The 27635-nt window shown below is 39.3% G+C and overlaps 1 protein-coding gene across 1 annotated transcript; it reads right to left on the bottom strand.

Moving 5' to 3' along the window:
• Positions 1–9914: 9914 nt before the first annotated feature.
• Positions 9915–25696, bottom strand: LOC141945670 (inactive pancreatic lipase-related protein 1-like). Its single transcript, XM_074874050.1, has 12 exons — positions 25648–25696; positions 24727–24881; positions 24100–24225; positions 21782–21916; positions 20614–20722; positions 17503–17622; positions 17155–17274; positions 15611–15729; positions 14365–14494; positions 13125–13236; positions 11167–11334; positions 9915–9978 (listed from the first exon to the last, which is right to left on the bottom strand). The coding sequence occupies exons 1-12, from the start codon at positions 25694–25696 to the stop codon at positions 9915–9917; spliced, it is 1407 nt and encodes a 468-aa protein (XP_074730151.1).
• Between the last annotated feature and the right edge of the window lie 1939 nt (positions 25697–27635).

Here is a 27635-nt window from a genome sequence, read left to right as displayed (position 1 = left end):
AGGTATTGGTAGTACAGAATTTTGTGCTTTTTTCCTTCAAATTAGAGATCTGAAAGTGGGTATTCAAACAAAGGAAGAAGTTTGCATTACAACCTGTGCAGTTCTACGGATGCAAAGATCAATTTCTTGCAGTAAAAACGTAAGACATTATGCCATCCTGAAAATGCATCACAGCAAATGTCTGGAGTGCTGGGTAGCCTCTGCGGAGGTGAAGATGTTCATGGTGTATTTGTGATGTATGAGTTCATGACAATTCTGTTTTCATACCTGTGACTTAACATGTGGACATGCTCATGGATAAAAAAAAAAAGTGAGATGATCTCAGCATCACTAAGGGGTATATCAAAAGCAGCTGAGCATATACCTCACTGATACAAAAGGACTAAGTGCAGTATATGAAGTTAGTTAACTGCAAACATTTTTCTGCAAACCAAGAAATTCTGTATCATCGTTTCACATACAGTTATGTAGGTGCTGGCTATAATTTTGTAGTATCTATTTTCTCATTTTTCAGCAACTGTCATAACAGGGAAAAGTTTACTAGATGCTATATCCCACTGGCTTTGTGCCCAGATTAGAAGCCATCAAACTAGGACATAGTGTTCGTTACTATGTGATGGCAAAAAATTGTTTTAAGAACTTGGTAGATTGCAACCACTATGATCCTTCTATCAGTGTCCACAGGTGAGCTCACAGGAACATGGAGAAATGAAAAATACAGTAAAAGCTTACTCTGGGAATACTGTGTGCTGCAACAGAGCCAAAAGGAGGATGGTACTGGGTTGAGTGTAAGGAAACCAAAGGAATCAGCTAAGAGGTATGTAACCAGGATTTGAATGTGGGAGGGCTGAGACATTGGTGTGCTCCAGCAGTAACTGAAAATCAGGGAAGGTTTCAAAGTAGAAAGGAGCGGTGAGACTGACAGCTGTGAATGCCAGAGTTTGCTAAACCACAGTAATCTGAGGAGTTAGAAAGGTGACTCTCTCCTAAGGACAACAAGGAGTATTTCCTTCCCTCTGAGGAATAAACTCTGCACCTCTAGTAGGAACTTCCGTCTGCCATCAGCTGATAAGAGCAGACACCAGACTGAACATATCCTCTTCCTCTGTAGTACAAAGCAAGCTCAGCGCTGACCCGATGCTTTCCCCACACAAGTACACTGCATATCGTAGATGTGCCATCACTGCATATTTGCTAACACGTAGCAAGGCTGCAGATAAAGCACTGCAGTATAATGCATTGTTCACAGACCTTTTACTTTTCATCTAGTGACAATCACAATGGATCTATTTTCTCAGCCCACTCCCCCCGCCCCACCGACACACACACGCTTTATCTAGATTACTATCGACTCCTTGAAATGAGTGGAGTAGAAGTAAGTTAGCTGTGAGCAGAGCTGAATCCAGCTGAAAACATGCTGGTCCTGCATGACATCTGCAGGGGTTCCTGTATTTAAGTGTGTTTTTCCACAAACATTACAGCATCCTCCTTTAGATAATTTTCTCCTATGTTCCTTGTGTAAGCAGAGGTCCCAGATGGCAGTAGTATCTGCAGGGTGTTGGGAGCACACAGCTAGCAGCCTTGTCCATGAAAAAGTCCTTATCAAGTAGTACACAGGTGGGCAGGAGAATAGATATTTTGTTAGCTCAGGGCAACAGGGTCAGCACATAAGTCTGATAATTGTGTAAGGCATTTGAAGAATCAGGTAACACGACTGAGGGTGTTTCAAAACACATTTAAATTAATTTTGTGGTTATTTTGTTTTGTCTTAGGGGTGAGACACATGAGATTGAATATCAAAAAGTGCCACGCACTTTATCAAAGATGCTACAGGACTGAGGGGATGTTGCCAAAATACACTGATCACATCCCACAGAAGCATTTATCATTTCTCTCCTTCAGAGTCAGGTAGTATATAGTATTAATTGGGGCTTTAGATTTTTTCCCTTTTTCTTCTCTCTCTGTGCACACCCATCCAGTATTTCCAGATCCAGAGCATCGCAGGAGATGCATGTAGCTGGAAAGGACCTCTGACATCAACTATATCTCACCTTCCTGCTTCAAAACGGTATTAGTTCTGCCTAAGCTACTCCCAACATTCATTCGGTTTTAAACCTTCTGATTCTGCAGTGGTGCTGCCTGCCTGGGCAGTTTATTTGTGTTTCACTGTCCTCAGCTTTCTGAAGTTTTACATAATGTCACCTCTGACTCTCTGTGGCTGTCCTACCCCTAGAGAACATGGGAACATTTCATCCCATTCCTGCTCTGACAGCTTTTGTATCTGAGGAGTATATGTATCTGAAGAGTAGTAGTTTCATGCTTGCCCTGAATCTAATTCTCTATTTAAACTCCAGGTCTTTCAATCACGTTTTATAGAACTGCGATCTTTTTTAAGGCACTGTTGGTGGCTTTGAGGACTAGACAGTGGATGCTGGTTTCTTGCAGATAAACATCTTGTTGCTAGAAGGACATTTGGAAACCAATGCCAAGGTCGTTCTGTGTGCACACACCTGGAGGACTTGTGTTGTGCACATCCCACTGTGAAACAGAAAGCCCTGGAGAAGCACCAGCAACAATGAAATGTGACGTGAGTAGTCGAGGCACGTTGCGTTTTTAACTTTTGCAAACACTGATTAAAGAAAGGCCTTGTGTGCAATCTGAAGGGTGCATCTTTAAAATTTAGGAGCTGTTAGAGTAGTTTAATATTATATTAGCTGGGTGTGGTTTTGATAAATCTTGATACATTTTGATAAATGAGGTAACCTCTGATCATGGTTATGAAACATACTGTGAGTTTTGCACTCATTTTGCTTTTAGAATTTGCATTGTTAAAGCATTTTCCTTAAACTCCTGTAGCATGGAAGTTCTGATAAACTACTTGTGCTTTACTGACCTGAAGTGTATTGAGCTTTTCAGCTACATGAAAATTGCTGCAGTGAAAAACTTCAAAGAGGGTGAGAAATCTCCAACTGCCTGAACAAGTTGCTGGGGAAGGTTAGGCAGGACACACTGAGCTTTTAACTGTGAATTTAAAATTCAATAAAATACTCCAACTGCAGAAAACCAGGCTCCACTCTGAGGTTAAAAACTAATTTAATCTGGTAGTCACCCCTACTTTTGACTAGGTGTCAACACCTCTGGTCTTTAAGTCTTCCTTACACAGCCCCTGTCAGTAAAATTCCCAGCTTTTCTCATGTGGCTGTTATGGGACATACTGTGCTTTGGAAAACAGGGATCTAAATGAAGAGTGTTGGAAGACAGTGCTTTAGACTTGTTTGCTTAAGTGCTATTTTTCTCTGTATTGATGGGTGTGGAAGAATCACATGTTCTCATGGTAGATTCCCAATGCTCCATCACCTAAATATATATGACTGGTACGATGCCAATGATGTATGGTAAGCCTCATGTAGTACTATTTCCTCTTTGCTTAACCAATGGAGAAAGCAGAATTGCTGTAAACAATAAAACAGCTCATTGTGGTGCAAACTGTGTAATACAAGATTTGTTTCATCTGCTCTATTCTCCTCCTCCACAAAGGTGAAATGAAGCATTTTTCACATTGTCTCGATACCCAATAGCCCTCACATGAACAAAGATGATTATGGAATCGGTATGAACGTCCTGATGTGCCCAGAGAACCCCAAAAGATCTGCCCTGTAGATATGCATGGTCTGCAAATGCAGTCCTGGTTGGGAGTGACAGAACAGCTGGACATGTTTCAGATACCAAAGCAAAGAGAAAACAACTGGTGAAACTCCTCAAATTTATTGAACCCTTGTGGAAGCTTTTTGTGTGTTAAGTTATATTCATCTTCCCAGAGTACTATTAGCATATTCACTTACATTTAAATAATTAATTTTCTTGTTATACGCCAACTCTTAATTTTTTGTTCTTTCAAAATTATTGAAATCTGTGACAAGAGGTAGTGATACGTGGAAACGTTTGGTTTCTGGTTTGTTAATCAATTCAATAATATCTCATTCTTCACAATTGCTTGATTTAATAGCACCAATTTCTGCTTTCAGGTCTTGACTTCCCTGTTAAGCATTTAAGTTTCAGAATTTTTTTTAATCTTTTAACCTTTATCCCTTTGAATTTTTTTTTTCTCAGCCTATAATTTATTATACAGTCTCCTGTCAGAGGAGGAGGTAGACTAGGTGATTTTTACTGTATTGCAAATTATAATTATTATCGTTATTTGCATTAGTAATGGATTCATTCTTATCACTGAAAACAATTCCATTATCTGATCAGACAGTTATCTTCACACTGTCCGTGATCATATATTTTCATTAAGCACCTCTTTCTCTGTGGGTCAAAAGGAGAATTATTCTTTAGTGCAGTCACTTTTCTCTTAACTTTTAACATTTTCCATGGTTAAAAAGAAGTTTTTAATCCCCTACCAGCATCCTTTGCAACAAAAATATGCCCCTTTCTACTGCGGTGTCACCGTCCCTTCAGACCCAGCAAGAAACGGTTCATCCCTGCTATGATCTGCCCTTCAATGTCCCTTCTGTGGTAGCCGCCGGGAGAGGGTTTGTAATTCAGCTTCAGTAATTCAGAACTGTGAGGCTGATTTTCATGACCCAGCGAAGATGTTTTGACTCCTTTTTGAATTAAAGCAAAGGCTTGAGAATCTACAGTGTCTCTTTAATGGAGAAACCTCCTTTCCCAAACTGTCCCTCCCCGCTTTCTGTGGGAGATGCTGTTTGGAGATAGATGATTGCAGAGTGAGGGTGCAGAGGGAGCAAACACATCCTCCTCTCTGACTCCCCGCTGAATTTACTGTGCCTCTGCAGGGGTATAAAATGGTCAGATAGCACTGCTTTCCAAACAAGCAAAGGGGAGATGAGAGAGGTTGGAGAGAGATGTGAGGTCAGGCCACAGCCTCTCCTGAGGGACTGACACTGAGGGGTGAAGGTGGTTGAGAACCTCTTTTCACACTCCTCTCCTGTTGATTTTTATTCTCTCCTCAAATGAGATATCGTTGGTGATTGGGTAAGGAGTTAAGGACAGTAAGGAAAAGGTTGTCAGTCTAAAACAAGAGTTTGAGTTTATTTTTAAGCAGCTCCTTTGGAAGTTTCTGTAGCCTGACTCAGGCTGCGGTCAGCAAACACAGGGCTCCGTGTTCAGAGGAGGGGATGACTTCTGCTCTTCCATCACCTCACACAAGACATACACACGCTCATTGTGTGTTTTGTATCCCATGTCATTAAGGTGTTATGTTCCTCCTCCATGAAGAACCTTTTCTGATCAAGAAATGGTACCACTCTCATGGGAGACCTCACTTTCCAAAGGGAATAATCAGCACTTCCAGGGGAATCCAAACTCTGAAACTGCACACCCCAAACTGAGGCACCCAAGCCACCAGTATTGTTCATTGCTGTTATTTTTAATGAGAGCAATGAGACTTATGTTTACCTAAAATTATATGCAAAAATTAGAATAATGTGAATTATTATGCAAAAAAGTGCATTGCTTTGGAGGTTTAGATCCCCTTTTTTTCCCCTTCACCTTCCTAATTGGTTTGATGTGAAGCAATTATCCACTTAATGCAAATAAAAGTAAGATTTTTCATAGGATATGTGCTGCAACAATAATTACATGGGCCATAGCACGAAGAGGGACTTGAATGCAACTTTTGTCTTTGGTTGTCACATAATACATGTCTTCAGTATGTTAGCAAGTGTAGTAGCCACCCAATTGTTATTGTGTAAGTGAATACAACATTTAGACTAATTTAAAGAGTACTTTGCTTCTTGTTTCTGTTTGTATACAGGCATAATTTAGAAGTAAGTGACATGTAGGCCGCTATTAGTATTTTTTCATTTAGGGCTGTGGGAGCATCACATCGACCTCCTCCTTTCTTCCTCTGCTCACTGCTGAAGACTTCTGTTTTGACCGATTAAGAATGCTGATAAATTTTACCCTTCCATTGTCTTCAAATTTAAGAGGGTTTGCAGAGGGAAAAAATGGGTATCTGAACTTATTATATAATTTATTTGGCAAAAGATGGTATTTTTTTCAAGTAAATATCTCTTTTGTCAAAGAAACTGTTTCCAATTTTTATAAGTAACAAAATGTTAATAAATTTAGCCTTGTTTTTCACAGCTAAATACAACCATACGGAGCACATATTTCTGAAGTATGAGGGTGTGGCAAAATAGCTTGTGATTTACACTCAAATTAAGAACAAAATAGCCTTCAGGCATAACATTATAAAATTCCTATTTGCAACCTCTCAAGACACATGCCAGAAAGGTATGGAAATAAATATGCGTACATAACACTGTCAGCTGTGGCTAGGTGATGAAAGCTCTAATATGACAAACTAGATTAAAAAAACCCTCAAGAGGTTCTGGAAGGAAAATTCATCAATGCCAAATTAAGATACGCTCAAATATTTCTTGAAAGATAGAACCTCATTATCCTACTGATTTATGGAGCAAAGTAATGACTATAGACAGCATTGTCTAAAGACAACAATGAGCACTGCTATATCTCAGTAATAATTAGAGTCACATGAAATCTTCAATTTTTTTTTTTATTGTTCTCGGATGATTTGTAATATAGGAGAGAAATACACTGCACATGGCAATCTAAAATGTAATGAAAGTACGTGGCCCAAGTTGCTCCCATATTTAAAATTCTGATTGCAATGCTGCCCACCAACAAAATAATAGTAATTTCTGACAGGAATTATAAAACCTAAACTACAGCACAAAGCATTTTTCACAAAATTACTCATTCCATATCCACAATTATAGCCCATTTGTTTTCTTATGCTGATAACAAAAGATACATTTTAAGATCTGCGCTGTGCTAGTCTTCCTTTAATAAATAAAGTGAGCTTTTCAAAAGCTACAAAATGATGCAGATAAAAATCAAAACATTTCTACATTTAAAGATTCAATCAAAGACTTGCAGTGAATGGTGTGATATTAAAGTTTAAAAAAATAATCAATTTAGTGTGTATTTTTGAACATGATTTGTCACAAATAGCATTCCCAATAGATAAGAATGATTATATGGTAAAGAGCGTAATTTATATATCTCAAGCACTATGCTTTTGTCACAGACATCGTTAAGGAATTTGACACGTTTGCAGCAGAACAATATATGTCAACTGAAATATATACCAATTAGCCATAAATGGGACACTGAAATGAATGATGCATGTGCATGCTATACTTACAAGTAATAACATGTGGTTTAAAGTCACTTGCGTTTTCAAACAAGAATTCTTTTTATGTTGTCATTTAAAAAATCTAATATTTCAAAAGGTCAGGAATAAATAGCACCATTAGCATTAAAAGCTAGCTAAAGGGAAAGTAATTTGTTGTTCATTTAACATTGCATTTTATGTAATAGCTTTGTAAAGTGTTCGGGAGGGGGGGGAGAGATTTTACTCTGCTAAAACAAGATGACGGCAGCTCCAGTTCATTATTAAAAGGAGATTTTTTATTATCCTATTGTCAACTGTAATGTCTTGATTCTGTTAGGTGTTTGTTAAAATTACATGGGCTGCTGAAGTGGCTATGGCAAAGGATAATGCAGAGAATATCATGACTGTCAAAACAATTGTGTAGGCAAGAATCTGCTTATACTAAGGTAAAGGAACAAAAGACAAAGGAGAAACTCTTCTGCAGTGTTAGGAAGTTAATAACCCTGTTGAGGTTTCCTTGGCAGGAGGTACTGAGATCAGGAAGCCAAATTCTAGAAGAGACAAATTGTCAAGGCAGAAGGAAGCAGGCAATGTCAAATGGATGCGGGGGACATGGAAACCCAACATCAGATGCCAGCTCCCATGTCTATGGCTACGTGTGCTCTGGGTAAACCCGTAAGTGTTTATCTCCCTGGAGAGGGGCTGTGCGCTCCTCCTTGGACTGGATAACATGAATGAAGTGTGAAAGTGTGTAGAGTCCTGTGGCTGGATCCTCTGCCTCCTGCACAGCTGTGGCTGTGCAGCTGCAGAGAGCTGAGAAAGGCTTTGCAGGAGCAACCCAAAACTGGACTTATTCACATCCTTGAACTTATTAAGCCTTACTCTCTTATTCTACCACTGTAAAGCTGACCATAGATGGGAAAAACTAGAGCCAAAATAGATGTTAACTTATACCCCTCATGGACAGTATAGGCTGGGAAGAAAACACACAAAGAAAACTTCACTGTGTACTTCCTGCTGCCATGAGGAGCTGCACAGGGAGAGGAGCAACGTAATGAGGGGAAGACACAAGTAATATCTTCAGGGCGAAAACCATCTGGTTTTCCCTCTTGAGAGAAGTTGGACAAGAAACTGGTTTAGCATTTTAATACCACACACATCTATGACAGCACAACAAGGGGTGTCTCCTTTACTAATTCACATATTTATTCTCTATTATCCTCCCTAGGGCAAGGTTTCAGGGACTCGGAAAACAATGATTCTCCAGATTAAAATTTGGTTCATGCTGTTCTCCTGGGACAGCACAATTGGGTAGTACCTTTTAATCTGGGCAAGAAGCACAAGTGCAATTTAGAAGGTTTTTAAACATAAAAGCAAGCCTGCACATCTCTGACTAAAACTGAAATTGCTGGGGGATATTCTCTTCAGCTGGTTTAAACCAAGGAACAGTTTGGTTTTCACATAAGGAACTTATTCCAGCTCTGAGAATGCCCACAGGTTGCAAATCTTCAGTGCTGATAGTTCTTTATCCACTCTGTACAGCATCTTCTCCCTCCCGTCACCCTGTGGTGAGAGCTGGCAGAATGCACTGAATTGATTAAACAGCTTTTTCTTCTTTATTAGAAGAGTAGTGCTCCAACACAGAATAAATTCATTTCAACCTCCACCACTGCATGGGGAATCCAAAGCCTTGCTAGGGCATTGATGTCCTTCAGGACAAGACATTCTGGGGGAGGAAAGGTCTCACAGAGAAGCAGAAAGAACAGAGTGCCCCAGTCTAGGGAACCTCAAAAGAAACTGCTGGTTTGAAAAGGTCCCAAGGGTTGGTAGGTCTCCAGGCCCCAGCAGTTCTGTGGGTTTTTTCAGTGAGGATGGTGTTCCTCTGTCAGCAGAGGAGAAGCAGCCCACTTCTCCAGCAGCAGGCTGAGGGAGCTGAGACTGGATTACGTAGGGACAGAAATGAATTTGTGAACTACCCACCCTTCAGCTGAATGTGTTTATCAAAAAGCAGGGAAAGGAGCAACCACCTCATTGCATTACCTGTTTTGACCACATCATTTGGCAGTTTTGTTCAAGGCTGAGGGCCAGCATATGGGATTTCAGGACACTTTGGTGATTGTTCTGATTATAAGCATTTTAGTGAAACTTCACTAACATTTGAAAATAGCTATGCAGCTTTCTCAAATTAGTTCAGTCCAGATCATATGGTACAAGCTTAGTTCAGCATTAACACACCAAAATCAGTTCTCCATCATGTTCACTGTTCCATCTCTCACAGGTAATTAAAATTAAACTTCTGTCCTCATTTTGTAAACACTCACCCTCCTATCTCTGTTTCATCTTTATCTCATTATAATTCTGGGCATAGCCATCAGTTTGGTTAAGAACATCAGCTTTCTTAATCCTGTTCTCCTACTGACAAGCAGGTCTGCTTTCACTTGGTACTGCCCAGGAGCCACTATTCAGCTTCTGTTACCTGTCCCCTTTCCTTCTCTTGTCTGAAATCATTTTGAAACAGGCTGAAATCAGGGGAATTTTTCAATAGGCTTTGCCTCATTCACTCCTAAAGCTGCTCTAAAAATTCTGTCTGTAGAGAGGTGTTCACAGACTTAACTCCTGCCTCCCAAATCAGCAAAAAAGCCCAACACACATCACCAGTATTATAACTTCAGTGACTGCCGCCAAATCCAGTGTTTTATGCATGACTAGCTTTTATTGTTAGCAAGGTTTTAGGCATCCGTATGTGCTGTTAGCAAGCTGTAAGAGTTTGCAGAACATCCTCCCTCACCGTCTCAGAACCACAGAAACGGAATCTGAAGAAAAAAGAAATACAAGCACCTTGAGTTGTCAACATTTGTTGGGATTATACAAGTGGATTTGTTTTAATATAAGTCAACCTGATTTATCATTTGACACAACCGAACACAGCGTAGTTTGAGCTCCTAAGTTTGAAATATTACTGCTGGGGAAAACATTGATGGACTGTATTCATTCTGATTCACTGCCAGCTTTCCTTTAGTTTTACAGTTTCTTTTTTTCCCCAGATTTTGTGCTACCATCACTATGTAGATGGTCACAATTACTCGTGCAAAGGCCATGAGTCAACAGAAGGGTGAGTGCCTATCTACAGGAATATGCTTCGCCAGCAATGTGCTTTTGTGAATAGGAACTACAGCTGGACTTAGGACCTCTGCTTAAAGGTAATGCTGCTGGGACATAATCATTTTTCATCTGTTTTCATCTCCCATGTTGTCTTTTAAATGATGGCATTTTAATTAAGAATTTGTATATGGGTCTAAAACATATACTGTACCTCCTTGTCTAGATACCCAATCATGAGGTGGATAAAATAACTGATCAAACAAATGAGGGAGTTTGTTTTAAAAAGTCCAGGAAAATGAGTAGAATGGGATCAGTGAATCATAATTCTATAATCTGAACATCCAAACCATGTTCCACAAAATCTAGAGAAATCAGTTTTGGTCTCTTTCCCTCAACTTTGTATGTAGCCTTTTAAGTGCTCATTGGAAGGGCAGACTTATTACCACCATCCTCTTTTGTCAATCATGATCTCAGGGACCATCATTATCAATGGACAACTTCTGCTGGTTCCAGCTGACAGCGAATCAGACATCCTAATGCAAGCTCAGACACAGATAACCAGTTCTTGTGGATGGTAGGAACTTGGCAAGAATGATGTTGATAATCCAAGTCAATGCTAATTTTTCTCACCCAAAGGGTTGTACAGGAAGTTTGCTCTTCTGAAGCCTGGAAATATTTTAAGTTTTTCTTTGAAGTTATTGAAGGCAAAGGGTTGGAGTAGTAGTGAATTGAACTGTGGATGAAGAGTGTCTTGAAAGGAAGGGAAAGGTTTTCTTGAGGGTCCTTTTTTTGTTAATGCTTTAAATAGCTTTTCTTATGAAAATGCTTTCACCCAACATTTAATTTTGTCACCTATCTTCCCAATTAACTTTCAAGATTTTTGCAGTGGATATACTTACTCTGTTCCATTTGCTCCCGTTTGTACTGTGATAGTTGCAGCTCCTAGTTTAGGAAAAGTTGGATTTAACTGTTTGTTGTTCCAAAGAAATTTAACCTTTGTAACTGTTCCAATGTTAACTTCTGCATCAATGAAGCTTATGTAAGTGTTGTCTGGCTGGAGGGTTCCCCTGTGAAAAATAACATTGTATGGATGTGAGGCATGCTAGCGTTTAATATTAATTACCAGTCCTGTCAACTGATTGGCTGCAGTAGCAAGTGAGTGGAAAGTTAGCAGAGAGATAATATTTAACATATGATATGGTAACAATATTATTGCAAATTTTCCAACGTAATGCATCCCAAATCAGTGTTTGTCGGAAGAAGCAAAGGAAGGTAGGTCTGATATGCTGCAATCACACCTCAAATGAAGACCCAATTACAGGATGATCCCTGTGGAGAAGGTAGAGCTTGCTCCCTGTTGCTTATCTAGGCAGGTTTTTTGCACATAAATAAAATTTTCATTTAATGTTAATTAATTTATATGATACAGATGTTGGATTTGTTTTGGATGGCCAAAAGGATCATCCACTAACTGTTGGCCTGGCTCTCTAGCAGAGATTCCCACACATGCAGCACCGTGGCTGAGTCAAATGGCATCTGCTCTTGGGTAACTGTAGTTTATAATCTGGCTACATATTTCATTTCACATTGCATCAATATAGCAAGTTCTAAATGGCAGCAGTTTGAGACTGGTAATGGCTTCAGCTACTACTTCTCACTGAATATGAACCAATGATTCTCTGGTCCTCCCCTTTTCCCTTTCCCATCCCCATGCTCTGAAGGTGAAAGGTTACTTTCTTAAATTTACCCCTGCTATATGAAGTCAAGAGACATTTGAATGTACAATGCCTTTATCACTGCAGAACTGTGATTGTAAACATGACCTGAGAGATACAGGAGGGGGAAAAAAAAAGCAGAGGACCCAGCAGAACCACCCAGAGGAAACCTCTTCTTGTCGTTTAACCAAGTTCATAAGAAAGATAGGATTTTTATTCCTTCTCCTAGCTTTGCACTTTCTCATTCATCTGCCTTCAGAGGAGGATGTTTATTCTCCTCCATATTAAAAGGCTTATGGTAGTGGAAGTAATGAGAGACAGGACAAAATCCCTTTGCCTTTTTGTTTCTTTGCTAGATTCACAGTGGTGCCTGGTAGGTTAGAGCAGGATTTGCTGGGGAAAAAAAAAGTTCAATTCCAGCAATTGAATTGACACAGGCCCTGCAAAAGGCAGATAGAGAGTGCTGGAGTTCATTCAGTACTGGCAGACTCATCTCAGGTGAAAGCATGGGTGCCTGCAAACTGGGATCAGCTCATAGCAAACACCTGCTGCCACATGTGAAGATGTGAAGTCCTTCTTGGAAAAGTGGAAATGACATAGTTGTCAATAAACAAAAAACAAAACCAAAAAATAAAACCCAAAACCTACCTCAAAATGCCTAATTTTCATCATTTCAGATCTTTTAATTGCAAATATTGCAAATAAAAATTGCAAATAAAAATGCAAATAAGAAAAACCACGTGAGGCAAGCAAGCAGCTTCAGTTAAGCAGGCAAAGTTATGAGCAACAAAAAGTAGACTTTTATATAGTAAATCATGAGGCAACTTCATCTGTAAGCAGCTGTGGCAGCAACATTTTGCAAGCCTGTGAAAGACAAAAAGATCAGAACTCTGCTAGTGTAGGTCCAGAAAGATCTTAGTGGGACAGTAAACAAGCAACACCAAATTCTAATATTTTAGAATCCTGCATTCTGACCTTCTCCCTTCAAATGTAAACCCAGAGTGAGTGAACTGTCACTGCATTTACATAGGGCATAGAATTTGATCTCTAATATAAGACCAGTTTAAACAGAAATATTAAGTAAAAGTATGAATTAAATGTTCTAGAAGAGAAGTTTCTTTTCTGTTCAATTTTTAACTTACTTGATGATCTGATGCTGCCTTGTGTTCCCACCACTTCCATACAGGGCAATATTTACATATCCTTTTACTTTACGCTTTCCAGAGAGGGTCACGGTTACTTTGTACCTCCAAACTACACAGAAGATATACAGTAAGTTAGATTGTACCCAGGAAGAAACAGTCTCTAAAGTATCAAGTCTTTTTTTTTTTTTTTTTTCCAGTCTGTACACTGTAGTTGAAAGCAAAAGAAAATGATCACTGCCCTTCACTTTCAGTTCAAGTCTACATCACAAGCTGTCTGGACTCAAAGGGGTTAACAGAGTGCTCTCACACATGAATCTTTGTGCTCCTTGTTCTTCCTTGGGCTATAACCATGCAAAACAAATAAAAAAAACAGTGAGTCAGACCTATCATTTTGTCCTAATGAGATCAACAGGAGAAATGGGTAGACATTTGTGCTACTTTCTGGGAGAAGAAAAAAAAAAAGCTAGTCAATAACATGGTAAACCCAATGTAGACCTCAGCATTTTGACCATGAAGGTTTTCACATACAGTGAATTTGGAAACGAGGAGGTGTTAGAAATAGATATTGATACATACCAGAATATAAGCAGTGTAGAAGGAGTGTAAAACAATTCTGAAGCTCAAGGAAACTGATTTTTGTGGGTGGGAAGTTTCTTTTAGCCCACAATTAGCAAAAGCAACTCTTCTCCCTCTGATTCTTGTTTATAAAGGTGAAGGAAGAGCTGTCTTGTGAGAGTTGACATTTAGGATAACTTAGGTTGTAAAGGAGATTATCTGGTCTATCCCCTTCTCAAAGCAAGGTCAGCCATGATCCTCTTGCCTTTGTTGAATGGAGTTTTGAACACCTCCAAAGACTGAGATTTCCCAGTTTCTCTGGGCACCTCTTCCTGCATTTAACCAGTCATTGTGACAGTAATTTTCATGCTATTTAAAAAGAAATTTCCTTGCTGCAACTTCTGTGCATAGCCTATCCTCGTTTCTCCCTGCACCTTGTAGTGCAGTGCACTAAACATCTCAGTGACCTCCACTAGACTCTGTAGTTTGTCAACACCTTTCTTGTATTGGAGGGCCCAAAACTGGGCACTAGTGTTAGAGCAAAAGAGGAAAAGGCATGAAGGACTGAAGAGCCATTGCACTGCTATGAGGTCTGTTCATCTGTTAAAATTAATTGTAAAACAAGAAAATAAAAAGGTTTGTTTACAAGGAGTAGGTAGCAATGGAAGCAATTGAAACTCACGAGCAAAATCCTTGGCCTCTCCAGTATTCAGGTAAAGTTTCAGGAAATCGTTTTTAATTTTCTCCTTGAATTTATCTGCAAAGTGACCCATATTTGGGCATCCCTCTTTTGGGCATGGGAAACAGTTTTCCTAGTGCAAACAAATATATCTATTAATAAAATTATCCAGCCAGCCAAGAAAAAAAAATTAGTCATAGGACTTATTTTTAACACACCCACCTAACTGGCCCTATATCACAGCAACAACAAATTTCAAGTAACCCTTTCTGTGACTTGAGAAAGATGATATAAGCTAGCCAACTTTCTCAAAGGCTTTGATTTTTCAGGGCTCTCTGTTTTTTCTTGTGCCATTTAGCTCAATCCAACCACATCAGTCACATCCTTGAGTAGTCTTGAACTGGAGCAGGGAGGTGGAGGTGTCCTTCCCAGCAACTGATGAGAAAGCATGATGTCTCCTTATACCTTCAGGTTGGGTCAAGAAAGACTTTGTCTTGCAAACAAAGCTCATTTTTGTCATGAAAGCTGCTTTCTGCTATGGTCACAGAAATAGGTAGTCACATTCTCCCAAAGTGATAGGAGAAGTGTGATCTCTATCAGCTGCTCAGAACACGTAAAGGTCAATCTAAGCACCATGTAAGTTTATACCTCTGTCTGTGCTGCCTGTAGGATATGACGAGCACATTACCTCCCTGCTGTGGTTCGCTATCTCCCAGTCCGGGACAGGGAAGGGCTTCCTGACCTTGGTCTGTAGTCCATTGTTCTTTGTCCCTGAGGCCATCTTAAGTCACCAAAGTACTTCGATCATGGACTGACCCTATCAGGTCACCACATATTATTTTACTTCTTGTTGTTTTGAAGAGACAACATTTAAGCTGTGTTTTAAAGCTCGCCTGCTACAATATGGGATCCCACTCACTGCTGTTTGATAAGTACGTTTGGTGATTACAGGGACAGGCTCTCCTCCTTACCTCTTCCCCAGCTGGATGCAGCAGAGCAGGCCTGGGGAAGCCACACTAGCTCAGGGCTGTCACATCACCACAGAACCAGGGATGTCCCTGTTTTGCTGTTGCATTGTCCTACTTTGGCCCATCAGCTCTATGAGCTATAATACTTTAGGATGTCTGATACTTCTCTTACAGATGCACTGTCTGGTGCAAAGCTAGCATAAATAGGCTGAATTTCAGATGTATAGGTAAGGGCCATTATTTTTGATATGGTCCATCCTGAAGCTCTGAGAAATACTTACTGTTTCAAAAATATCATATGAAGCACAAGGATAGCCTAGAAATCCATCGGGGTAGATAATACTATCAGAATAATACTTGTAACTCCGCAAATGATTGCAAGCCACAAAGTCCCGAGTTCCTGTGAAAAGATGCTCCCAGGTTAGTTCTTCCTTTCTGCTACCATTCCAGGAAAGCTACTGGCACAGCCCTTGCCATGTCATTGGGATATATCATTCTTCCTCAAAGACCTTGTCACAATTTATGGAGTATCAAACATAACGTTTGAAGCTTGTTTTTGCAATGGAGTGATGCTCTAAGGAATGTCACTGACTCAACAGGTATAAAATACAAACTTGAAATGCTCTGTGGAGACCTACTACGCAGCTCAGCCCAGCCCCTGCCCTCCTCTCCCAAACACTTATTCAAGCAATCTGACCGAGTTTCACAATAGAAGTGAGAACTGCATGAAGCAGGTCTTTTGTAGGCAACAGATGCATTACCATAACAAAAGAAAACCAAATGAAAAGTATTTAACAGTGAACTTCCTAGGGCAATGCTGATTTGCTCTAGCTGAGGACTTCAAAACAGAATTATTATTATTTGGGGGGTGCTTAAGGAAGGGAGACTCTTAAAATTAAAATAATGAATATATTATTTTCCTTTGTGTTGCCTTTATTTTCCTGACTTTAGGTTAAAAAGAAGATCATATACAACACAGTTATTTCTTTGTGCTTTAATTGCCTATTATTGATAACAAGTTTACTCCACCAAAAAAAGAAAAAAAAAGAAAAATTAATGCCTCCAGCTGCATTGAATAAAACCTAGAGAAAAAGTCTAGTTATCACAAATAAGTTCATGGATTCCCAGAGTTCAAGGTGTTTGCAGTAATGTAAGAAAGAGCTCGGATAATATACAGAAAAATCTCCACAGCAGAAGTCTTGGTTTGTTTTTTTTAATGTTATATGCAATTTAATTTTATAGAGACACATAGAAATTTTCTAATACTTAGAGCTTTTATTAGAACCATGTAAAACTACAAAGAACAGTGTATTTGAGCAGCTACGTGCCAATCCTTTTTTAGCTGACTAAAAATAGACGTAGTGACGTTGCTTTAATGCAACCCAGATTGTAATAGGTAATTAAAAAAAATTAATTAATTGCTCTATCTGAGAAGAATTGCAGCTGAAGATACCCTAACAGAAGTAGCTGTGCACATCATTGTCCTACTCCACCCAGTACTGCTGCTGGGCAACTAAATAGAAACAAAGTGAAATGTGTTGTTACAGACCGTTCAAAATCTTTGGCACAGTTTCAGTCACTTTTGTTTCTGCTATTAGATACTTTAGAAGAGACATATTTTCCAGAGGCAAACCCTTTGTCTTATTTATTTTTGAATCAGCTCTGGAAAATGGTGTGTTTTGAGCATATTAACAGTTTCACTACACTCTGCAGCTGCCATTGCTGGTGGACACACCAAAAGCTAATGCAAAACACCTGAATTAAGACAAGTTAAGTTGTGAAGGGTGACCTTCCCCTGAATTTGTAATGTAATCAACATACTTACCTTCCCAGATGCCATCAAGATCTACAATCTGTGAAACAGGGTTCTTCCCACACCCTGGCATTTGCTTTCCTCCGTTTGGATAAAAGTCAAGATGTCCTATAGCTGGGCTTATGCCAAAACCTGAAGCATTTAAAGCAGGGGTAAGCATGTTTTAAATTAATATTGTCTCATGACTGGCTTGAAGTTTGCCTGTGCTTGGTATTTTAGGATATGAGCTGTTAGTGATCAGCACGGTGTAGTTGTTCTGTGTCTATGCATGACCCAGCACATCTTGATGAATGATTAGGATACTTAAGTACTACAGGGCATAAATAATTTTGTATTAATACAGTGGAACTGAATACTCACCTAAGTGGGGGATTGTGGGGGCTGAATCTGTGTGGATAATGTCAACAAACTCTGCATCAGATTTATCCAGTCTGACTTCAATTGAAGTGCCTTGAAAATAAGGTTGAGCAGGGTCTAGTCCTGACAGAAAAAGACTAGTGTTACGTATAGATAACGAGAGATAGATGTATCATTTTACATAACACTATGATTGTATATAAAGACTATCACATATATAGTTGCTTATAGTTCCTTATATTTAAGTAGTATAGGCATTAATGGTATGTGTTCTCTCTCACCAAGTGGCTTTTCTCCCAGGAAAGAGAAAGGATTACCTATGTGAAGTCTATTAAATTTTACTGATTTACATCAATATTGAATCCCAACACTTGGATATAATTTATTTTTTCTTTTAAATTGAACTCCCCTTGAATAATATTGCTCAAATTGAGGCTGCTGTGTCTGCGTTCCATATAACTGATCTATCTGCCTGGTTTCTAGAGTACCTTGTTTGAGAGTATGCAAACAGGAATTGATGCTGATAGCACCCCACGTGCTTGGAGGTGTTGAAACCAGACTGCCTACTTCTGGCTCCAGTCAGATTTTGGAAAAACACCTGGTTTTGAAGTGATGAACTTTGCTTTTGATCCTAGCAAAAACCAGAATTAATTTTGCTTCCCAAATTGCTGCAGCAGTTTCAGGAGCTTGTAAAGTCTTGCAAATTGCACAATTTTTGATACCTTATACTTGCATCTCTTGTTGTTCCTGGGTAGCAGATTTGGTTTTGCTTTTAGACTGACTTTTGTAGGCTGTTAGTCCAAGGTTAACCAAGACTGTAATCCCTGAGGAAATGTAACAATTGAAAAGGGCTGTGTTAATAGTATCCAAAATTGTCTTTTGTGTATGAAAGGTCAGTCTGCTTAATGCACGCTGCCCTTGGCACTGCCTGAGTGATGAATAAGGAAATCTAGCCCACAGCTTTAAACTCTGGAAGTGCTGAACATGTTAAAAAACTGCTATAGAATGCAGACTGCAGGGTGAGTTACCCATTTTTTGAGAAAGGAGTGGTTTGATCAGAAGTTTGGCTGATAATACCTCTTTTCAGTTTTGCGCTCTGGGAAAGTATCGATGGTTTAAAAATACTCGAAATGGTATCTCTGCTTTGTGAGGTCTCTGGAATATTTGTTTTAGAAATGAATTCATATTGCAATAGGTATGCCTATTGGATTTCCATTTCCTTTTTTAAAGAGTCAGTTAAATAATTTAAGAAAGATGCAGTCTATCCCTTGAAGAACAGTGCAGGGATATAGCGAGTGGTTATGTGGTGGCTATGGTCACTGGTGCTCCTGCTGTGGGCAGAGGGCTGAGATGGTCTGTGCTTCCACAGAGCTTCACTTTGCCTCTCAGCCACGCACGTTTTTAAGTCTTGCAGTGTTGCAAAATGGTTCCTTCAAGAGTCATTTCCTCTCAGCTAGTGTGGGTAGAGAGTAGATTACAAGCCAAAGGATACTGAAAAATGAAAACTTGCTGTTGGATCAAAGGGAAGATGAAAATGCTTCTGGCCAATAGTCACAGAGGCTTTGATCCATTATATCTTGAGAGACACAGACACTATTTATGGGACCAGTGGAGGATGTCCAGAGTCTGCATATTCAGAGTGACATGGGGACAGCTATAAAACAAATCAGAGCCAAAGGCAAAAATGCCTTCTCTGAAAGAACTGAGCAGGAAAACCTGGTTCAGCAGTAGTGAGAGGCTTCCTCACTTTCCTAGAGCATAGAGTGTGTAGGTCGCAACAGGGAAAGGTGACAGAGCAATTCAGTGCTGGGGAGGTGAAAACTGAATCAGTGCAACTGACTGAAAATTAAAAGAACATCATATTCCTTAAAAATGTCTAAACTCAGAATTGTGTGAGCACTTAAAAGGGACAGGCTATTACTTAGAAATATCATGAAAATGGGGGGGTACTTTCTGATCAGTCAGCTCTGACGTTACCTAGAAAGGGTGAGCTCATGTAGCTCAAACTAATACAGATTGTATAAACATAATGCCTGTGATGTCCCTCAGGGGAAAAAAAAGGGGGATTCAGTTGAAATCTGACTGTTTAAGTATGAGTGCAGTTTCTTAGCAAGTCTACTTGAATCTGGACAGACAGTATAATCCTACATGACTCAATTTTTGCTGCCAAGGAAATACAGAGATTTAGTGTATCAACAGTTAAGTGAAGAAATGAAACTTTAGAAAGTTTTCTGAAAATAAAAAAAAATAAAAGTATTTACTGTTAATGTACTCTGCTAGGTGAAAATCTTATGTAGGCATAGCAAAACAAGGTGATAACAGGTGATATATCAGCAAGGTTACCCTACTGCTTCTGAAACATCAAGTTTAATCCATCTTTTTCTGGAAAATTATAATTGTTAGTAAAACTACAGTACAAAATAACTAACTGCTCACAGTTGTGTTCCTTCTAGCATGCTTTGGAGGGACCTGCAAGCAGTGGGTGATGTTGTACATCAGATGTGCTGCTATATAACAGGTCAGGCTATTGAAAGATTAAAATGGCAGGAGAAAAGCTGCTAGGAGAAGGAAGGTAGGGATTACGCTACCAGTCAGTTTTATTACATCAGTGTTTGACAAATCATTATGAAAAAACAATCATGACAGCTAAAGTTTGTTCTGGTTGTACGTTAGTTATTGTGAGCTCGGTTTTAGCAGTGACAATGGAATATTGTTACATTACAGCATTACTCCTGTCCTGCTCCAAACTAGCACTGGTCTGGGCAGTGACTGCCAGGCTGAAGCACCAGAAAGCAAGCTTTGTAGAGATTGCCACAGCCATGTGGCAAAACGTGTATCAGCAAGTCAGCTGATGTGCTGCAGGGGCCTTTGGGCTCTGTTAGCTGTATGGAGCCTTTCCTCTGCTGTGTAAACATACACAAGCAAAATAATCATCACACTGACTGTTTTCCCACACTTACCAGGGCAAGGCTTCTCAGTGTACTGTGAGAAGAGGCTAAATTCTAGAACACCCTTGACTAAACTACAACCCACAGTCGGATACGTAAGAGAATCGTAAGAGAAAATTAACAGCAACAATTTGTTACGCAGTGGTGTCTTTAGTCACTGACTTACCAGTTATTCTTCCAATCCCTGGCCGTCTCCTGCCAGCCTCACCTGCTGCATGTGCTCCAAGGCTGTGGCCAATTATGTGAACATCAGCTGGAGAGTATCTGTATTTTTCCTGAGAAAATAGCAATATAAAAAATTACTACATCTGTTTTTATCAGAAATAGGGAAGAGTGAAAAGGGGCTGAAAAGTGACTTTTAATTTTACTACAGACTTGGGAACTCCTATAGGATTTCAGCATCTGTTTGTCTGGTTAGGTACTTATGTTCAATACCTATTTTTTTCAAACCTCCTTATTCAGGTGCTGCCCTTATTTGGAGGCTGTTAAAACTCTTGACAGCTCTGTCAACAGAGCCCTGAGAGGCTCTGTATCTATTTTACATCCTAGACCCATTAAGATTCACAGGATGCTTATCTGGCTTGCAAGATTCAGCCAGGCAGGAACCCTTAGTTCCACCTGGCAGGTCAGGCACCACAGGCAGCTGGAGGAGGACATGAGAGGAGAGATGCCTTCAGACTTTTTTGACAGTAATTCAGTGGCTGCAATGCAGATGTAGAGACTGGGACATGGGTCAGAGCGCTCCTAGACCCAGCGTGATATCTATCAAAGTAATTTATAGGCCTTTTATGGGAAATGTTTGTTGAAAGCACCTAGATTGAAAGAAGGCTTCAAATGAAGCATCGCTTCCTATGTGAAGCTGGCAAAGAAAGCGGGCATGTGGCAGCTTCTGTAGATTAGGCACTGTGTGCAAGGGCTTTCCCCTGAGAGCAGTTGTCCTCCAGTCGCTGCTGGCTGCCATGTGGTTTTCTGTCTTTTTTAAAAGCTGTTTTGTAGGTTTTGCCTCTGTGAAAAGGCAGTTTGCTGTGTCTGTTATCTCTGCATATTTAAAACTACACAACATTTTACATCTGTTAACATCTATGGAATAACTGTTTGGCTGACTATGGGGATGTCTTGTAGAACTTCATATCCCTAAACTGGCTAACCCTGCTGTTATGATGTAGTTCTCTAACTTTAAAAAAAAGAGTCTGTTTTCAGCACAAGTTGTGAAATGATCACCGAGTAGGAGAAAATGTTTTCTGCTGGTTACATTCTCACTCATCAAAGTTCCTGAGTCACATTTCTTTCAAATCAGCATTATAACTATAGCTTTATAATAAGAAGATTCTTACCATAAGAACATTTATAAAATAAGCTATTTCAGCCCCCACAACACGGACGTTGTTTGATGCCTGTGTGTACTGACATTTTGCGCCTCTGTTCCAGTTTATGCAGATGCAGTTCACATCTTCCACAGTAAGCATCCTCTGTTTTGTAAAATAAAAGTTAAAACCATATAGTCCCACAGTAAATACAATCTGGATTTGATTCATGTTGCTTATTACAGGTCAACTCATAAATGTTGCATGAATTTGTACGTGAACACTTTAAGAACCAAAACCTTAGCATATATATGTGGTCATGCCTGCTCACAGGCGTATGTGTGCTCACATAATGCTGAAATAGGGTGGTATGCTGTAGTAATGGCCACGCCATTATTTCAAATATCCATAGCAGTATTTTTTGCAGAAGGGAAAACAATACAAATGCTCATACTTTTAATTTTTAGATTCAGTCAAACTCTGTAACGCTAAATAAAAACTCTACTCATGTACTGATTCACTTAAGTGATTTAAAAGTAGTTCTTTAATTCAAATTCAATTAGAATTTATATTTTTGATGATAAAAATCAAGGGTGTTTTTCTCATACAGATTTGTAAGAAAGAAAGTATATTTTTATAACAGGCTATATAAATTGCTGGTGTAACTGAATATTCATTTCAGATTTATGTCTTTATTTGGGAATATGTATATACAGCAGATACTCTATTGTCTACCACAGAATCTGAAGCTTCGCTTTTTTGCTCTGAGCTGAATTGTTTGGCTGAGTGTATTTTGCTTTAGCAGCTTTGGTATATTTATTCTTCTTTGCTTTATGTTCAGGCATTAGAAAGCATTCAAAGCAAGTTACAACTGGCAAAGGACAAAAAAGGCAATAGAAGTGTCTGTGGCTATGTTAAAAGTGGTAAAAATAAATGTGCAGGTAGGATTACTACTTAATGGGAAGTAACATAAATAAGAGATACACACAGGAGGGCTGATGTATTCACAGTCCAATTTTCTCCACTCTTTACCGAAAAGACTCCATGAGATGATATTTTTTTTTTTAAAAATAGATTGGATTATTGTGATAAAACATAAGTCACTGTAGTAGAGAAAGCATTTAAAGGTTTAGCATGTGCCTCTACATCCTTGTGAAAATTGATTAAAAGCATTTAAGGGACTAGCTGAAGGTAAATGTGAGCTATCTTGTTGGTTGTGAGGTTCTAGAAAAAAAATCTCTATTTTAAGAGTGGAAAATGGGAGACTGAGAATTATAAAAACATCAATCTGCTTCTGATACTTTGCTGGATTTTTTAGTTAATAATTTGTTCAATCATTCCTCAATGTTCATAAAGTGCTAATCAACATAGATTTTTTTTTTTTTTTCAGCAAGGAACTGTCAAATAGATTTAATTTGTTTTCTTCTGACCTAGTATCAAAGAGAAGCAGCTAATGGGGATGCAATAAATGTGAAATACCTTTATTTTAGTGTACTTTCACATTATTTCTCATTGTGTTCTCATAAGTAAAATAGGAATATAGAATTTAAACAAAATTGCAGTTGTGTGAATAGTTAGTTGAAAAATGGTGTCCTAAAAGTGTCATATGCCATCAACTGGCATTTTGCTCTGTGCTATATGACTAGTAGCTTTCGCTAGCTGCAGCTGCAATAGAAAGCATATTTATAGGATTTGACAAGACCATAAGCTGCAATTGCAACTTTGTATGGGGACAGGATTAAGAAATACCTTGGGGAATTAGCACAAAAAATCAGTAAAGCAGAGTGCTTTACTTCATTCACTGTTCATAACAAGTCCTAGATCAAAAGCTTTGTTTTTTGAAATGATCCCCTTGAGGTCCCTTCTGGATGTACATTTCTACAGCTTTATTGCTTCTGTAATGGTCAGCCCATGTCCTCAGCTTTGATCATCCATGTGGCAGCTGATACCTTTGTGAAGGATTTTCTAGAACCCTGTCTATTGTCTAAAGAAATATGATGCAATAGTTATGATTCTGCAGTTATTTCTGGAATATCCCTAGTTACTAAGCAGTATCTTGCTCCAGGGTTTGTGTTGTTATTACCAAGGACACTTATTGAACCCAATTCTATTATCACTCACTTCGCAAAAGAGAACTGAATGCATTTTGCCTCTTGTTTTTCCTCAAGCTGGAGAGCTACATATTTAAGTTGCTAACAATTTGAAAATGTGGCCTCTTTTCCCCTTCTTATCACTACAGTACCATGAGATAAGTTGGTTAGAAAGATAAAACAGACAATTTATAAGAATGTGTTTATAAATGCAAATTAAAGAACTTCACAGGGACAGGTTGTCCCTGTGGTACCTACCTTGCACATGTCTGACAGCCAGTTTTCTTCTCCATTATCTATAAACCCATGTACGATAAATCTGGTTATCCTACTTGCGTTAAAATTTGAGTACGCAATTGTTGAGGCATCAACTGCAGAGATCTCCTGTTGTAGATATTAAATTAATCAAGACTTAAATCTGCTTTCTGTAAACAGCTTATCAAAATTGAAACTATGCTTGTCTTTACAGGCATTCAAAAGTTATGCAATGTCAAACACATCTGCAAGTGTTCACATGACTGTGGTTTAAGGTCTGTATCCCCATTCAAAGCAAGCTTTGACACATATCTTAGAGCAGCCAAGACTTTACTTTTAATGTGCTTCCATCTTATCTGTGGAAAAAAATGACCCAATGAGTTTAAAAATGCAGTTTCCCAGTACTTCTCCGTGGCCATACAGAAAACATGGGGGAGTGCTGATTTGTGAAGGCTGGAGAAGAATAAGAGTTCTGCCCTAGAGACCCTGCCAAGAAGTTGGAAGAGGTTTTCTCTTGAATAAAGTGGAGGTTTTTCCTTTTCTAACACTTTCCAGGAATACAGCTGGAGTCTGTGTTTATTTACTCTTCTGCATGTGATTTACTAATGTTTAAACTGCAATACTTCTTACTTGAAAGACAGTAGGATTTTTTCTTGTGTACAGGAGGAAATGAATGTCGATCTTTTCTGGATCCCAGGGTAATTTATGGACTGGTCTTTCTGCAGTCCCAGACCATGGTATATCATCTGAGAAACATCCAAGCCTTTCATAGCAAACTTCTTTGCCTGTAGCACACAGATCAGATCAATAATATGTGAATGAGCACAGAAGTGGAGCAGGGTAGTCATAACTCACAGCGTCTCTTTTCTGGAGGTGTCTTGGTTTCTTGAAAATCCTACAGTTTACAGAAGGTAAAGACCAGCAGTTGTCCTCTCTCAGATCTTCAAAGGCTACAGTTTACCCCAAGGAAAGAAGCCATCTTATTGTTCATCAACGAAGTATTTGGTGGTGTTCCTCTGTGGGTATTCTGTACCATATCTTGGGTATCTTTTTCCAGCTGTGTTTTGCTTAAGGCAAAGACAGCTAATGACTTTTTCTTAATACCAATCCAAGACATTGCAAATAATCAGCAATAACTTGAGACTGTGCTAAACAGCTGACTACACTGTACACAAGAAATCTGATACTATACAAGCCAGTGGCTTCTGCTGAATATAAAGCTATACCCTCATTAGCTGCCTCTGTCCCCAGCTTTTTCTCCATTTCCATCGCTAAAGAAGAGTACAACAAATAATCTCCTAGGTTTGGTAGGGCAACAGCCTTGCTCCAAGGTAGAATACCCCAGCATTTCTTGCACACTCTTAGGGTGGGATTTCCAGAGTGGAGAAGAGGAAAGACCACACACCTACACACTCATCTTGCCATTCCTGTATAGGAAAGTGAACTATGTAACCTCAATCAGTAAGTTTTAAGGCACCGTAGTGTAGAATAATATCTCACAAAATATAGCAGCACAGAAAGGCTATATAAATACTAACCCCATATGCTTACCTTCTGCTGTGCTGAGCAGAAATAGTGCAAGTATCCAAATTCCAAGCATCTAGAACAGTAGAAAAAGAAGCAGCTAGGATTTGCTAACCCACTTGATTAGCAAGCACACTTAGCTTTCTGGTGCTGATTTTTCTCAAGGTGCAAAGGATGTTGTGTCTTCTCTACAACATGTATCTATGACTGCCACATATGTGAGACATGTATGAGTCAGTTTTATGTTTGCTTGCTTCCCTAGATATTGTGGCTCCTAAATCTACTAAAGCATAGCTTAAATCCAGAGTGATTTTTGTCCTGTTAAGGCTATGCTTCTAACCAGATCTGTAGTAGCTACTTTAGAACTAGCGTAAGGACGCCTTATGTGAGCTGCCATTCCCCTTTATACTGCTGTGTCTTGGGAAGACATGTACCTGATGAGGTAAAAGAAAAACCCCAAAACCTGAACTACTTACAATGCAGCCTTGAAGCTCCATGCACTAATGTGCAAACTTTGCATGTACTTTTTATAGTCTGCTTTATCCTTGGAAAAGTTCCCAGAAAGATAGGAACATTTATTTCAGATTATAGTTTATAGCTAAGCTGGAAAACAACTTTAATGGTGGTTTTCTTTGAAAACTCCAAAATCCATGGACATAGATTTCTTGAATTGGTGTGCTGAAGCCCAGAATAGGATTGGAGCTCCAGAGGTAGGGCAATTCCCATTCCCAGGCAGCAACGCATCAAGAGTGGGACATTAAAGAGAATTACGTGGATCTGTGTAGCAGTGCATTTAGTGGCTTGTCTTGGCTGGGAAGGCTTTTGTTTTTAGTGTTGTGTAGCTGGCATGTAGGGGGTCTACTGGGGGAGTTAGTAGGGAACAACATGATTTTTAAGTCCCCTTCCTTCCCCCATCAAGTGACTTTGGATGTGGAATGCTCCTGTGCTTCTGGGTCTTTTATGCCCATTTCCTGACATCAGTTCAATTTGGCAAAGCTTTATTCCTTTAGGAAAACTTCTTGGTGGCCCTGGTATTTCTTTTCATAGTGAAAGTGTCTGACCTTCTCCTGGTGTCCCTTTCATTTCCTTGATGAAATAAGTAGATGTAGAAGGACGAATGTCTACCCCTTTGGATTGTTTCTATACTACCCATGTAACCCAAGTTTCAAGAAAGCCCTTCTCTGACTGATGAACTGAGAGGAAACATACTGGAAAGATATACACACAACATACAAAATTCCCCCAGACATTGTGACACGACTGCTTTGTGTAGTGATGTTACAGAGTTCAGTAGGTTCTACTAGAAATATCAACTAGAAGGTGAAAAACAGCCTGTGCAAATGAACAGGACCTCTAGAAGGCTGTAAGTAACTCAAGAAGAAATTGGACCTCAGGTAACTCTTCACCTGGAAAGTTTGTCAGCTTGGTTATGCTTTTTGGCTATGGCCACATATCTGCAAAGCTGACATTCCCTAATCTCTGCCTCTGGGAACAACCAAATGGATACCAGCTGTGTGTACAGGTATTATACTGCTATCATCCATGCTAGTGGGGTTTTTTCTTTCTATAGTAGTGAAGTTTTTAATTTTTCTAAAATACCACCTTTGATAGAAATTTAGAGTTCAGTGCTCCCATCCTTAATTGAAGTAGTATTTTAGTTTGTAAATCTGTTCATATCAGTGATACAGGAGAATCAATACATGCCCTAGTACACTGGTAAGTTTTAACACTTGTGCAAAACAAGGGGAGAACTGTCTTTCCCATTTAATTTAAGAGCTGGTGGAAAAGATTCGTGTTAGGATTTTTGTCATAGTCTGCTGCTCTTATGCAACACAGTAATAACAGAGGGCAAACTGAATAAGTAGACAATGTCCTAGGCCATGGTCAGATGGGTTTCAGCTGCTTGCCTCTCCTTTGGGAAGAAGAGGTAGGACTGGGATGCATGTGCCTCAGTACGATGCAGGCTGCTCTCTGTGCCTGGAGGAGCCGTCTGGTCCTTGCAGCCTCACAGTCAG

Source organism: Strix uralensis, chromosome 7, assembly GCF_047716275.1.
Source record: "Strix uralensis isolate ZFMK-TIS-50842 chromosome 7, bStrUra1, whole genome shotgun sequence".
Lineage (NCBI taxonomy): Eukaryota > Metazoa > Chordata > Aves > Strigiformes > Strigidae > Strix > Strix uralensis.
Note: the sequence above shows the minus strand (reverse complement) of the source record. Positions and strands in the feature narration are given on the sequence as shown.

What these genes read in the sequence shown, in the direction of transcription:
- LOC141945670 (XM_074874050.1), bottom strand. Translation starts at nt 25,696, where the DNA reads ATGCTTGGAATTTGGATACTTGCACTATTTCTGCTCAGCACAGCAGAA. An exon ending in AAAATCCTACTGTCTTTCAA is followed by an intron (nt 24,226 to 24,726) that starts GTAAGAAGTATT and finishes TATCTACAACAG; the next exon opens with GAGATCTCTGCAGTTGATGC. An exon ending in AGAGGCCAAGGATTTTGCTC is followed by an intron (nt 13,237 to 14,364) that starts GTGAGTTTCAAT and finishes TCTTCTGTGTAG; the next exon opens with TTTGGAGGTACAAAGTAACC.